This window comes from Oenanthe melanoleuca, chromosome 5 (genome assembly GCF_029582105.1).
Source record: "Oenanthe melanoleuca isolate GR-GAL-2019-014 chromosome 5, OMel1.0, whole genome shotgun sequence".
In the NCBI taxonomy this organism is placed as follows: domain Eukaryota; kingdom Metazoa; phylum Chordata; class Aves; order Passeriformes; family Muscicapidae; genus Oenanthe; species Oenanthe melanoleuca.
The window spans coordinates 29,151,345-29,166,885 of NC_079339.1; the positions used below are offsets into that span (position 1 = coordinate 29,151,345).

Consider the following 15,541-nt stretch of genomic DNA (forward strand, 5'->3'; position numbering starts at 1 on the left):
CTTTTGGGTGATGAAAAGGCACCACCTTGTGGATGTTGCTCTGTGTGAAAGGCTTCACCAACTGGTAGAAACGATTCCATTATAGCCAATCCCCAATCCTGTCAATGAGAGCACCAAAGATTTGTATCATGAAAAAAAAATCACCACTGAATAACAAATACCAGAGCATGTTTCAGCTAACAAAGCACTCTGCCTAACTTGAGTGGGTAATTAAGGCTTTGTTGCATTTTTAAATCTCAAAACTGAATACTGAAGTTCTTCAGCCAAATCAACTACGTAAAATCTTAACAAGGGAAGGAATTTAACTTGTATCATACAAAAACAAGCTTCTCCATCACCCTACCTATATTTATCATTCTCCAGAAAGCACTGGATTAGACATTTATTGCAGGAATCTAAACTAACAATTGATTTGACTGTAGAAATAGTACCAGTTTTGCATAAGCAATAGCCAAATGCAAATTTAATCAGGCTCTGTGCAAAATACACACTCAATACCTCAGTCTGAAATAAACCATCCAAAACTGCCATAGCACAGTACACTGGACATCCTAGTAGGAATATTGTACTTCAGTCATTGGGCAAACAAGATTTGCCACAAAAAATTCAAATGCCTTTCCATTAAAAGTTCTTTTTCCTGTGCATATCAAACTTGAGCCAGGGGAGATAGAACACAGTTAAGAATATAAACCAAACAACTTCTGATTTCATGTCTAGCTACTAGAATACATGTTTTCCCTATCAAAATGCCATAAATATCTTCTGAAAAAAGCTAAACAAAACTAAAGACAATAGACTGGTATAATACAAAAATGAGTAACAGAAAGCAAATTGAGGATACCTATATATTTGGTATTCAGAAAACACAGAAAAAAAGGTAGTTGGCTCCTTTCTACATTATCTATATTCTACCAACATTGCCAGAGCACTTAGGCAACCTACACAGAATGCAGAGCAACCAAAAACGTCACAAAAAAAAAATCTGCTTGCAGTTCTTGAAAATGCTTCTGTGATTAGTATTTTAATGGAAATGCTAATATTTCAATGTCCAAAAATCTGAAGAAGACATGGATTGCAATTACTTTCAGAATAAGGAACTAGTTCTACCTAAGTCTGGGTAACTCAAACCAGTACCTATAGTTTCAGTACAATTAAATAACATTGTTGAAATTATTTCTTACAAATCACCTGTCATACCTATATTGTATCAGAGAAAACACACCCAACAATAACAAGCAGATTTAAGTTTAGTCTTAACCCATATAGCTGAAAAACACATCTATTGTCCAAACAGTGCTCTGAGCTGAGAAGAATAAATAAACCACAGCACAACATCCAATAGCACCAAAAATCCCCTGTACTATTCCTGCAAAATGCTTGTGCATCAGCACCATAAATGGAAAGAGCCTAAGCAGGACAGGTTTAGCATTCAAGAAGGTGTCAAAAGACTGGAGAAATACTTGAAAAGACAAATAATAGGGATGGGAGAGATGGATTCAAGAAAGCAGAAGGTGATAAAAGAATAACCAAGTTTTTAAAAAAAAAAAGACAACTTAGCAACATAGCTGCTCCTTTCAAAAGCGCGGAGGAACTATAGCAGAATACAAGTGAACAAGTCAAAAAGCAAGGATATTGCATCCTGGTAAAAACATTCAGGAAGAAAAATTAAATACTTCATAAGATGAAGTGCATATTTATTTGTGTATGATTACACATTTATGCATATACAAAAGTCCACAGAAAATTAGGAGTTATTTCACCTCCAACCACATACATAAAATATTAGTGAGCCTAAATCTGATGAGTACAGTCTGAATTTTTCAGCCACATGCATTTTCATCCTAACTGGCCAAGACAATGTGGTTAGCACTTATTTCAGAAAACTAAAAAAATCCAAGAAATGCAACCATGGCTAACAGGCACTGTAAACCAACAGCTGTTGCAAAGCATGTGGGAAACATCTCTTCAGCCTTGAAGAGAAAATGAAGAATGTAAAGAAGAGAGTGAAAAACAGACTAGCAAGGAAAATCTTGATTGAAATTATATTTAATTTTGAGATTTACATAACAATGTGGTAGATTTAAAGGTGTCTAAAGACACCTAAATTAGAGGGGATGACAGGAAGCATAAACAATAGAAGACATTCACCTGCAAAACAGGAGAGGTACACATTGAAGGAATGGAAAAAGAAAACCTTTATGAGAAAGACAGATGTACTCAGCTGCCATATACAATAGATGAAGCACCATGGTGATGAAAGCAAAAACTCAAGAGAATTCTCAATGTCAGTTTTCACTTCCAATTGCTTTAGAATTTGTTGCAGGAAGGCAGAGGAGGGTCAGCTTTCTGCTTCCATTTCAGTATCATCGAAAACTTGTAAGTTATTTTGTAGAGCAAGCAGCTTAAAGTATTTGTATTTAACAAAAACTCTGCTGTCTATTCTTCTGATAAAACTTTCACATGCCTACACTAGAAGAGTGGATCCAAAAAGGCATTTATTAACACCAAATGATTAAGCATATCAGTTTGCTAGATCACTCACATTCAAAGGGATACAAATGATCACAAGCATTTGGTGTCTTACAGTGTATTAAACTCCTGCAATTTAAACATAAATGGAATCTCCAGATTAAATGTCACAGCAAAAGTAGGAAAGCTTAATGTCTCTGCTTATCAGTAACTCCACAGAGTCTAAACTAGACAAAGGAATATTTACAGGCAGAAATACTCTCCTTTACTACACCAACTGACAGGCAGGTTTCCCCAAGCTCCTTTTCAGACTTCTAGAGAGCTCTCCCTTTTCCTGACTGCACCAATTGAGCTAATTTTAAAAATCCCCAAACTTCCACACACTTCCTATAGTTATTTCTTTGCTTTACCTCATCAGTTAGAACACTGAATTAGGAAGGAGATTCATTGAAGTTGAGAAAAAAGCTGGAGTAGTAGAAATACTGAGGTTATAGACTGTGTTAGTAGATGGATTACTGAAAAAATCTTGTTTATCAGTGCTAGAGTTTTAACACTAGAATTCCATCTATAGTTTCTAACAGGAGCACATGACAGTAATTAAGTTTGTGTGTATTTTTTCAATTTCAGGAATAAAACCTATATGACTTATCACTGATAAAAGCATCATTAACCAGACATCTTTGGTACCACAAGTTCCATTGAGTTTCTCTTCACATGTAGCAAAATTTATGGACCAAATATAAATTATGTTTTGCTTCAAAAAAAATTACTCATGTCATTTGTTAAACAACAGAATCTTCAATGTCAGTTATTGAGCTGCTAGAAAGAAGGCAGTTTGCTATGTCACAAGAGTCAATGTTGTCTATTCTTCAGATGAACTGGGGTAAAGTGACTGATCATTCTTAATTACCAGCATTTCTTTGGACATGATCAGTATTTGAGGAACATCAGCTACAAAAATCCAAACTTACATAAATAATAGCTAGGTTTAATATAATCAGATGCAGTGTTTGCATGACATGAATAGGCTTTGGGCCTGGCTACAAATTCTCAGGTTTTCTGCTCCAAACTCCAGAAGGCTCTACAAGTGTAGAAGGGCTAGGTTCATATTTTTAAGCAGCATCTACGACCCAGGCTGCCTTCCAAACAAGTTGGTGAAATGTACAGAGTTTCAGTAGTTTACTGCACTCTAGTACCAGCAAATTAAGCAGTGTGATTGCCATACTGACTCATTTCCCAGCTATTCACAGACCTCTCCTTATGTTTGGAGGGCTCTGTGAAAAAAAAAAGGCAGCAGCTAAGTCATTGTACCAATAATCCATGACAATCACCAGTATGCAGACCTTACCTCTATCATCCAAAGATTCAGCTGCAGGGACTAAGAAGAATGAGTGCAGGCTTCTGCACAGATTGTTCACCCTTGAGAGGAGAAGCACATAACTACTATTTCTTCAGAAGAAAGGATTGCAAAGCCAACTGCAAAACAGCAGTGCTTTAGGGCAAACAGAGCTCAAAGTAAAAAAAAATGAGCATTAAAATAACCAAAAAAAAGAAATTATTTCAAACTAATCGTATTGATGAACACTCCAAAACCAGGAAAAAACCAAACAAAACACAAAGGCCACTGAAATACAATCCTAGTAACAGACCAGTCTACTATCACTTAATGGCTGGTAATAAGTGACCCTTGTCAGGAAAATAACTAAGGCTTTAGGAATTAATGGACACTTAGCTTGTTGGGTTGTATTTCAACAGCCATCATCTTAGGCTACAAGAGAGCCAGTCAGAGGTGAATGACTGGACCAAATGCAGGTGGGACACTCATGCACAATGCTATTTTTTTCTTCCACATTTTTAAAAAGATGACCAATATTTCATTACATCCTATCAGTAAAATCTGTGCTGTTTTAGGAAACAAAAAAATTCCTTTAAATATACACAAGTATTATTACTTTATAATTGAAGAAATTACTTTTATGCAGACAGACTTTACCTGGCATCAAAAAATTAAAAAGTGTGTATTATGATTTATAAATTGTGGTACTTGGAATCTGACAGCACTGGAATTTTTTAAAAGTACGTGCACACAGAGGACCACACAAATACTTTTGGAACTTTGCATCGCCAAGTAACTAGTATGAAACTATTTTGCTTTAGCAATATACTGAACTGCTATTCTCCAGTAACTCTTCACTACCAAGCACAAAGTACTTTGGCAATCTACATACTACTTACTCCATCAATAGCTGTCTTTGCTGCAAACAAATTCACCTTCATCCACCTTCTAAGACAGGGTGTCAAAAAGCCCCACACATACTACCCACAGACCCATTCATTTCAAATCAGACCTCACTACAAAGTCTACCTTCAGAACAAATCAGCAGCTATAATTTGCACAAAATGTTCTAAAAATAGAACAAGATACAGGACTACAACAACTATGTACAGAACCTCTAATGAGATGAAACAAACCACTATTACTTGAAACAACTGCTGCAACCAATGTAGTCCAAACAAGAGAACAAAAAATGGTACCACACGCCAGGTAAGTTAAATCAAGATCACAGACTTTCAAACAAACTTGAACTTACAGTCTTGGACAATTTAGTAAGTTCTCAATAAAATTTCCTCTTACTAACAGACAAAGAACAGGAGCTGGAGATAACTACATTATACAGATTCTAAGCAGCAGCTGCAAAAACTTGGGTATTAGTTCAGTCATGGCATAGGGACAGATGGAAATGAAGCTATTAATAATGAAGGAATGCAAGCATATTATGAGCCATAGCAGCTATTTTATGGATTGTTATACATATCATTCTGAATTTTAGCACATGAAGAAATACTTCGGTTTGAAAATCTACTGTTCAGCATAATTTCTGACCTCAGCTATAATTCATTATGTATGGATATACTACAACTCCAAATACAGCAAATTATGATGCACTTTAAAATCAGAATGTGCAAATGAAAACCAGGACACTGATCTAATAGTGCACCAAAGCCTTAAGCAGTGTAAGGATATGTTATATACAACCAGGCATTGGTTCACCTTTAGTCAAAACATTGTAATAATGGTACGTTATACAGGCCTTCCTAGAACAGTTCCAAGCTTAAAGGATGTTTCAAGCTTTTTCTTTGCTTATTCCAAGTAATAATCCCTCTAGCATTTTTACTCATGTTATCCTTTTTACTGAAGATGCAGTTTTACATTCAAAATCGTGCTGCTGCCAGAAACCACACACTCCTGCCTCTTTCTGCCTACATTAGTGCCTGCTCAGCTGCACAATTGCCCACTACATTTTTTCCCCTGGCTTGCTTTTTCAGCTGGTTTAAATCCTTGTTCAGGCTTATAAAGCAAGCACAAACTGGTTGCAAATGCAACAGTGCAATTAATTACAAGACAGGTAGGAAAGAATGAATCTCTGCCACTCGTTTACCACCTCCTGATTTTGGATTACTCACACTCTCTAAGTAGGCTCAATTAACATACTACCCATGTGTCACTTGCGACTTGCACAAATAATTTATTCTGCTTGCAACTTGTATCTGATGTCTTCTTTCCTAGGGAAAACTTCAGAATGGCAGCTGCAGGTCAGTGGATTTCTACATTGCTAGTGGTGACTCTTCTGTGACTCCCTTAAGCCAACTGAGAAAGAAGACACAGCAGTTAAGTGCTGCTGCCAACCCCAAACAGCATCTCTACAGGAATCATTTATTGTTATAAATCTGCTCCTTAAAAACATGACAAGCAGGAGCAAGCTTAACTGCTGTTTCAGCAGCCTCTTTTTGTTTCTAGCAGCTCCATTTTAGGGACATCACAGAAACAGAGCAAAACACATCTGCTCTAGTTCTGTGCATACGTTGTGTACCCAAGGGCTCCTCAGAAACTTTGTACTCAATGCCCAGGTGTGACTGTTCCCCTTACAGTTCCAGAAAGAGCTGTGACATAGAGCCCTTCCATGCAACCACAGGAAGCTATAAAAGCCCAAAACTCGCCAAGCTTAGATGATGCAAAAATTAAGACTTACAGAGAAAGACATCACCCTACTCTGGCCTTCCAGTTACCCAGCTGTAGCTCACTAGTATTGTTCATAAGCTTTACAGGAAACTAACTTCAGTTTGGTATTTCAAAGAGTGCCAGTATCAGAAACCATTTCACTTAAATTAATGTTCTTGAGAAGTAAAGTACCAGCATACACCTGCAGCCTTTAGCAAGCCACCTTCTTCCCTAGGGGAAATCTCTATGAAGTTACAAAAAGCATATAAGCAGTAAACATTTCTAAAGCAATTTCTCTCTCAAGAACTAAGTTTCAGTTGCATTTAAAAAAAAGTTCATGTATTAGAACTAATCTTGCTGACCAGAACATAATGAAAAATAAAATACCATAGACTGCCAGGAATCCACTCAAAACCTCAGATATTGCTGAAGGGAAAAGCACTCTTTGCCTAGGTCAAAAGTAGGAGATACAATAAATACAAAAGGTAGTGTATGGAAAATACTGGAATCTAGAGATAAAAAAAACCTAATTTTAATGCAGGAGTGGGCAGTACAGCTTATCCAAATTGAAGTATAAAATGTCAGCACTATTGAGTTGGAAAGAGATACTGTCATTATTAAAATTCAGATGTAATCCCCTCAAGAAAAAACAGCAGCTCATTCATTCCTGTCTAATCAAAACTTTGCAGAAAACTGTTCAGCCCTATTCAATTAGAAACCTTGAAATCTCATTTTGTTTACATACTGTATTACAGCAGAAATGCTATATTCTCAAATGAGATATAGCTATGCATTTTAGAGAGGTAGGATGACCGTTTTGATGAGGTTGCTAAGATCATGGAGACTCTCAAAGGAATCTGTATTTGAAATGGCTCTGTTTTATACTGAATTTCTGCCAAATGAATTAAAAAGCTATTAAAATTATGGGTTTTCTACTTTAAATACAATACTGGAGTGAAAAAAAAAAAAAAAAAAAAAATCAATCAACACATAGCCGAAGCTTCAGAAAATAATGATATAAAACATACTTGTTCTCAATAAAGATGGAGTCTTCTCATAGAAAAGTCAGAATGAAGTTTCTCAGGAGACCTTATGTTATAGCTCATAGATTCTAATTCCAAGCAAAACAGAGTAAAGAAACCAGAGCAAAACAAAGAACTCTTCTAACACTCAAGAGCCTCAAACAGCAGAAGAAAAAGCGCAGACTGAAAAGCTTGCCCTGCAAATCTAGATACTTCTATTTTCAAGGCAGCACAGGATCATCAACCATCTAGCTGCAATAGTTTAGTCTGGTTGTCTGTTATTACATGTGGAAAGAAGGAAATTTCACATACTGCAAAAGGCAGGGCCTGCAGTTAACAGTGGCAAGCAGACTGCATCACGGAGCTTCCAGACCAAACTTGATCAAACAGCAGCCCCAGCAGCACACCTAGTTCCACATGACTGCAATGCTCTCACAAAGCAGTCCTGAAGACACAAAGAAGGAAGTGGTACCATCATTTCTATATACCCCCAGTTTCCAAGAAAGTAAAATTTTACTTGTGATCTCTGAGCACACTTGTATTATAAGAGACACATGCATTGCCCAATCTTTATTTTATTTTATTCCTATCCCTTTATGCCTTGGTGGGGCTGGTACAATATTACTTAGGAGTAACAATTGCAGAGCAGGTCCTCATTCCCAGATGTCCTGGGGCTGAGTAACTAAAAAGCAAACTAACACTAGAGAATCTGAAATCAAATCAACGATTTATCTATACTGAGGTCATACAGAAGCTTAAGATTCAACAAGGAGCTCAAGACACATCAAGATTTTTTTAACAACTTTCAGTCTGGTCAACTATTCTTTGCATTGCTATTCTGTCTAAAGACTACAATCCCTTTCAGCTATAAATTATGCAAATGCAGAAATATTCCTAGAGAACTTACAGTTTAAATAAAATCAGGGGACAAGGAAGAAGCACAAGAAAAAATGCAAAAACCATTGCATTCCCAAAACATAAGTGCCTCTCTCCAGAGTCACAAATAGATTATTGGCCCAAAGGTCCAGGCACTTTTTCATACAGTCAAAAAAGTCTATCTTGTCAAACCCTAAACTCCCAAGACAAGGCATAAAAGCCCATCGGTACAATTAACTGTCATTTTTTTATAGCACATACAGAATAAAATGTGATAGGACAGAGAAAAAAAAAAAAAATCAAACAAAAGCAACCCAAACAAAAACCCAGTATTTTTATACAAATACTATTTTTATTTTAGCAGTAGAATATCATAAATAGGTATGTTACTAAAGCCAGAACTATAACCAAGATTAATTTATGCAAATTTTATTGTAAAATGACAAATAGTTATCAAAGGTGTTTAAAGGTATCTCATTGACTAAAATAGTACAGTCTGCATGAAGTCTGGTTCTAGACAAAGAATCTGTAACAATTAATGATTTCTTGCAAGAACAGGCAAAGAGGAAGAAGACTGCAAGTAAACCATGAGATTAGAATTCAAAATCATCTTGGCAAATCGGGAAAAATAACATTAGAAGGAGCAACTGGCTAAGCAACACAGTCAGCAGATATAGATCCAAGATTTTAACAACTGGTAAGTAAACAGCATCAGGCTGCTGCAAAGAAAGAAAACTGTGTTAAGATGCATAAATATGAGGATGTCCTGCAAGGCATGAGAAGAAATCCTTTTCCATTATATTTCCATTAAAAACTTAAACTTTGCTAGAGATTAATCTGGAATATTGTCTACTTTGAGGCACCTCACTTTCAAGATTATGTCAATCAGCTGAAGGTAACCCAGAGAAGTGTAACAACAAGGGTTAGAAAACACTAGAAACTATTTACTTTAGAAGAGGTCTTTCAGAAATTCAAGCCAAGACATATCAGAGAAAGTGCCTGCCCTACTTTAAAGCAAATATTGTGCATAATCGTATAGCAGATCAAAAAATAAACCTGGTAATAAAATCTGATTCCTTTCAACTCCCTCTCCTGCATGTTAATCCTGGTGTGATCCTTCTACATAATTTCATATGTGCAATTGTGCAGAATGATAGCTTTTGGCAAAGTCACTTGCACTGTAAAATGGAAAAAGCAATGAAGTGAATACTTTAAAAGTAAAACAAACTGAATTCAAGTATCATATAACTTTAAACTACATCCTTCACTATACTTCACCACCACATGAAAACAGGAAACATTGCTCCACCATTTCACATTCCTTTTCCTCAGCAGTATAAAACATTTTATGGTATAGATGGTCCAAAAGGAACAGTGTCAGGCCATAAACTGCATAAACATATATTCTCCAGACACATTTAAAAAAAGAATACAAATGGCAGCAGTACTGAAAATAGTTATAATTACATTTTAACCAGCCATTTTAAACTAAAACAAAGCCATGTGCATTCTGAGGATAATTTTTAACAACCACATGAGAAGACAAAGCCATCTACCTTCTCCAATCTAACAACACTTAACAGTCAAATTTACCCTCTTATCAAAATTGGTTTTGCTCAACATTGTGGAGGAATAATTGAGACAGTCTGCCAATAAAAACTGAGTTTAGCAAGTTTTGCAAGGGCAAAGAAACAATTCTGTTCTGAAAGTCCCCTTTAACCATCTTTGTTTCCCAAGTAAACAACAAAAAAAATTAAAATCCATGCCAAGTCACACTTTACAAACAGGACTGTTCATATAAATGTGAAATTCTGACATTTACTTTTTAAGCAGGTAGTTGGAAAAAAATAAAGGCTAACAGTGTAATATTTAATTTAAAAATCCAGAGCTATAGACTCAGTTATGGGCATGAAAGTATAACATGCTAAGTATAACATGGTAGGAAACGTTAACATCATAGAATGATTTAGGTTGAAAGGGACCTTAAAGATAATCTAATTCCAACTCCTCTGCCATGGGCAGGGAACCTTCTGCTACATGAGGTTGCACATCCAACCTGGCCTTGAAAATGTCCAGGGATAGTGCATTGCAGCTTCTCTGGGCAACCTCAGTTCCAGTGCTTCACCACACTCATTTCACGAACTATTTGTTACTTAAACAGATGATACACACTGAACAAGATTAGGTGCTCCTCCTTACACCAAAAAAAGAGAATATGTTTGAAACCAAAAGCTCTGATACAGCTAGCACAAATGCCATTTTCTAACATTGTTCAGTTCACCATTTCATGAGGACATGAACACCAACATGAATTTTTGGGCAAAGGAAGTGAAACCCCTTGAAGGGAACAAGAACTCTTTTTTTTTTTTTTAAAAGAAAGTTAGTTTTGGAAGTAATCTTCCTGACTTAGTAGTTAATTTGTTTCCTGTTTTCCATGGCTCAAAACAAAGGCAGGTCTACTCAAAGATTCTTTGTTTCATACAGAATAAAGTCAGCAAATTGTGCAATATATACATAATTCTAAATATTTATGCTTCTGTGGATAATATTCACAGTATTATTAGAAACTGGGATCTTTTCATCCTATTGAGTTGATCGAAGGACTATGCAGTTTCTTCAAGAACCTGGTGAATTCTCAAAATTCTGCAGGTTCAAATCCTCTACTGTGTCATCTAACCAGTCACATTGTTTTAACTTTTATGTGCTACCTAAAGAAATACACACACTTTCTGGAAAAAAGTATGAAAGCTACTCATATGAAGGGAGAGGAACAACACAAGTAACAGTCCCAGACTGAAAGGAGAACTACATTAAACAACTTGAGCAAGCAGATGGCCAGGACTTCAGTGTAATTATGTAGAAATAGGAAGATGCTTCTATTAGCAGTTGAAAGGGTATTCAAGTTCATACATATATAAATATGCTTAAAATATACCAAAATATGCTTAAAACTTGAGTGACAATGTTATACTTAAATATGAGCAGCTTAACAGAAAAGGACCCATACCTTCCATGGAATTCTCACCACTAGAAGCAGTCTGAACCACATCTGGCCTAAATACAGCTAGTCAAATTCTGGTAACTCAGTTCCAAAATGTTTTCTTCTGATAACATTAACTTCATTAAAGAAACTGATTCAATGTGGTGTAACTTGTAAGAGATGTCTCTTTCTAGAAAGCTTCAAAGTGGAACCAGTTCTCTAAATTCTGCAAGTAAAGTTTCTTTTATTCTAATTTTAAACAACCTGTAAAGATAATTCAATTACAGTTTCCATAACATTGGTATTAAATATACTTTTTAACAACAAATAAAACCAAGTCTGCATTTCAGCAGCTTTACAGTCCCGATATAGACAAAACATGAAAGTAATCTATCCCCATAATTTAGGAAAAGTCATCATACACTGCTACACAATGTATCAACAAATCAACTATGTATTTTGACTAAACTCTTTACATATTTTTCCCAATTCAAAGAGAACTGGCATCTAAACAACTTTGCTTCAGGAATCTTATTTTGGAATTTGTTTTGCATTCCATAAACCAATATTTTCAAATATCAGAACAGCAATAGCTAAAGTGCAGAGGAAGTAAAAAGCAACCATCAATGTGGAAACCGAATAAAAAGAAGAACAAGGCCAAATGGGAATACTTGATTATAAACAAAAAGAAAATCAACAGCTTGAATATTCTCTCTGTGCCAACAGAAGCACTTCAGTTTTGAGACACTTTAGTGCAGGAAGATGAAACAGTACAAGTAAACACACTTAATGAAAGACAGCAGAAAAGGCACTGCAGAGGTTAAGTAATTTCTCCATATGAGGTGATTTTGAGAAAAAAAAATACCTTATTCAACCTAATAGTAAATATACATTTAGCTAAACATCTGGCTTTCTAAAGTAAATGAAAGCATTGGGTAAAAGTTTAAGGAGCACAATGCATAAGTGATCGTGAAGCACTGAAACTAAAATCTATGAGATCAGAGTGTGAAAAGAAAATTAACTGTGACAGACCTGTTGTCATGTTACAAATATCAAGAGTATTTTTAGTCTTTAAATGGAGCATGTTGGCTCTAAATGGGGAAATATATTACCTGTGGGTCAGAAGGAAATCCATTCCTCTTAAGTTACATCAGCCAGTTCCACAGTTCCTATTTGTGATGTGATAGTTTGTGACCTCAGGAACAGCAGAGTGAAAAAGGTCCCACCAGTCCTACTAACATTCTTTCCACAGCTTCTCTTACACTGGAGTGATGAGTAGGTTACCCATACCAGAAATATTTCAAAGAGTTGAGTTTCAATGATACTTTTTGAAATGACCCTTTGTGGACCACATAATAAACACACACAAACACATATACACAGTTCGCATTTTCTAAAGAACTTTTCAGTCAGGTCTACCCAGCCCTTGCACTCAGTGTCCATGTCTTCCTTTGCATTTTATGGGCAAGTCTACAGACGAGGATTTGCTGAGCTGTTAGCTTCCCTTCTGCAGGAATCAGCACACATTATCAGCTACAAAAGGAGTATACACTGTTCCAGAGCATAAGCCTTTTGGAGATTCTATTAAGTTAAAGAAACAGAGGCAGAAGAAATCTTCATCTGCCCAGAGTATGCATTAGGTAGAGTGACAATACAGTACAAAGGAACCACCAGGATAAGCAATATTTAACGGCAAGAAAATGTAGTATTTAAGGATAAAAAGCAAAAAACAAAACAAAGCACTGAGAAAGAATTGGGAATTCTAGTAATTTCTTATTCAAAGTCCCAAATCAACAAAAAAATTCTAAGAAAGTAAAAATCAAACAAAAAAAAAAAAAAAAAAAAACACAAAACACACCAAGCAGAACCATTACTGTTCTTTTATTTCCCAACTATATTCCAACTAGTACCTGCTTAAAAATTCCTGCTAGAATCATTGTCTGGTTTCTGTCCTCCTGTCCTTTTCCTTCTTCTCTATTACTTGATACTGAAAGGCAAAGAATTAGAAAAGGAGGAAGAACTTACTGGTATTGAGAATTCCTCTGCCAAATACTTCAACACTGATGCTCCTCTAGTCAAAAAGTTACTTCTCTCTGCCAGATTTCCCTGGAGTTTTGTATCAAACTCCTTTCTGACAACTGAAGCAACAGAGTCAATTATTATAAGTTTAACTTTCTTCGAAATAATTTCTTCTTCCAAAGACATAATCCTAAAATAAGAAAAAAAGTCACTGATAGCATTATTTACACAACAGAACCATTTTATAACACTGAAATTTTTAAAATAAAGATTTCTTTAACAAGCTTAAAATCAGTCCCTTTTTCTCTCCTCATACACAGCCTCCATTAACATCTGCATGTATTAAAGAGATTTGGAAAGGAATCTGAGGCTCAGTTGGCCCAAGGTAGGATCTCTCCACAAGACAGTTTTGGAAGACCTCTAGCTAGTAAAAATATACAGTAAAATATATAGTAAAAATATAGTAAAAATTCAACCCCTGAATGGCAGACAGCAAGTAAAGTGGGCATTGAAACTGTGCCTCACTGTGGTTTTCCAGTACTTCAAGGGGGTTTATAACTAAGAGGGAGAGTGACTTTTTACATGGTAGATAGTGATAGAACAAGGGGAAATGGCTTTAAACTAAAAGAAGAGATTTGGATTAGAAGTCCAGAAGAAATACTTTACTCAGTGGGTAGTGAGGCACTGGCACAGGTGCCCAGAGAAGTCATGGACGCCCCATTCCTTAAATGTTCAATGACAAGTTGGATGGGGCTCTGAATAACATGACCAAGTGGGCGATATCCCTGCTATGATGGGAGGTTTGGAACTAGATGTTTAAGCTCTCTCCCAACTCAATCCATCCCATGTTTCTTTAATACTCTACTAGCTGTTCTCTGATAAAGATGCTACTAGAAGAAAAAGCTATTCTGATAATAACTCTCCCACTAACATGAAACATGATGCTAAAATATAACAATTTTCATTGCAATATATGTTCACAAATTAATATAAAGTAACAACATGACAATACAACACTGCACTCAGGCTGGTGACTGCTAAACAACTCCCTCCCACTGCTAGAGGAATCCCCATCTACCTGGAAGTAAACTACTTTGGAGGAACAAACTTTATTTCATGGAAAATGTAACTCTTATACTATGGTCTCTCCACAATCCAAGAGAATACCTGTCCCATGAACATTTCCCTTTAAAGGCTAACAGGAATCAGATCACATAGAAATTGTCTATCAGAAATTGAAAAGCATCAAGGGAATTAGTCCCATGCTATGAAATTAAAAGAGCAATTTTAATCTTTCTGTAGCAGTGCTACTTTGTTGGAGACTATGCTGGTATCCACATGAAAAGGTTTCAAATTAATTAATTAGTCTTCATAAAACTTTGATACAAAAAATATTGTAATAGACAATCCAATCAAAATTATTTTTTCTTAAATTCTGGAAAAGACTACCTCTTCAGTACACTGCAACAGGTCAGCTCTCGGTACAGGTGGATGTTGCGGGTCATGCAGAGCAGCTTTTCATCTGAGTCAAAGTAAGCAGGGAATCTGTTTGCTGCTATCTCAATCAGCCTATTAAAAAAAACAAACAGAAGGCATAATACAGCAAAAAGAATAATACAAGATAAGGCATCAAGTATTCAGAAAGCAAACACAGCTCTGAACCATAAGCAGATATCACCTAAGACTGGAAATCTTTTTAAAAGGAAAAGCATACTTTATCAGTCAGAGTGAAACAGTGGAAGTCAGAACAGTTAGGTTCTCTTTCCAGTGATGCTGAGTCAGTGGTACACTAGGGAAGACGTATGTCTATATGCAAAGAAAGGGCATATCTCCTCTAGAAACAAAGTTTATTTACTAATTTTTTAGTAAGTTTTTCAAGTTTTATACCAGATATTCCACTCAATGACCAAGCATTTTCCCAGTCTAGTTATTTTATCTATATATTAATTTCATTTAAATAAAACTACTCTCCAACTCTAACCATCTTCCTTTACACCTTTACCTTGCAGTGAAATCATAGAATGGGTTTTGTCACCACAGAAATTTAACAAGCTGCTAAGAAACAGAAGATCCATTAGACTGAATTTTTTCCACAATAAAGATTTTAAATTTTAGTAAAAAAAAATACTTAATTATTTTATATTTTAAGCAGACATACCCCACCACCTATAGCTT

General features: G+C 35.7%; 1 protein-coding gene across 3 annotated transcripts in view; it reads right to left on the reverse strand.

Moving 5' to 3' along the window:
• Nucleotides 1–15,541, reverse strand: part of RAD51B (RAD51 paralog B) — a 386,318-nt gene that overhangs the window by 321,945 nt on the left and 48,832 nt on the right. For all 3 annotated transcript variants that reach the window (XM_056492651.1, XM_056492653.1, XM_056492652.1), the window contains exons 6-7: nt 14,816–14,935; nt 13,373–13,556 (exon numbers count right to left, since the gene is read on the reverse strand). In XM_056492651.1, coding sequence (XP_056348626.1) covers nt 13,373–13,556; nt 14,816–14,935 — 304 coding nt within the window. The remainder of the gene's footprint in view (nt 1–13,372; nt 13,557–14,815; nt 14,936–15,541) is intronic.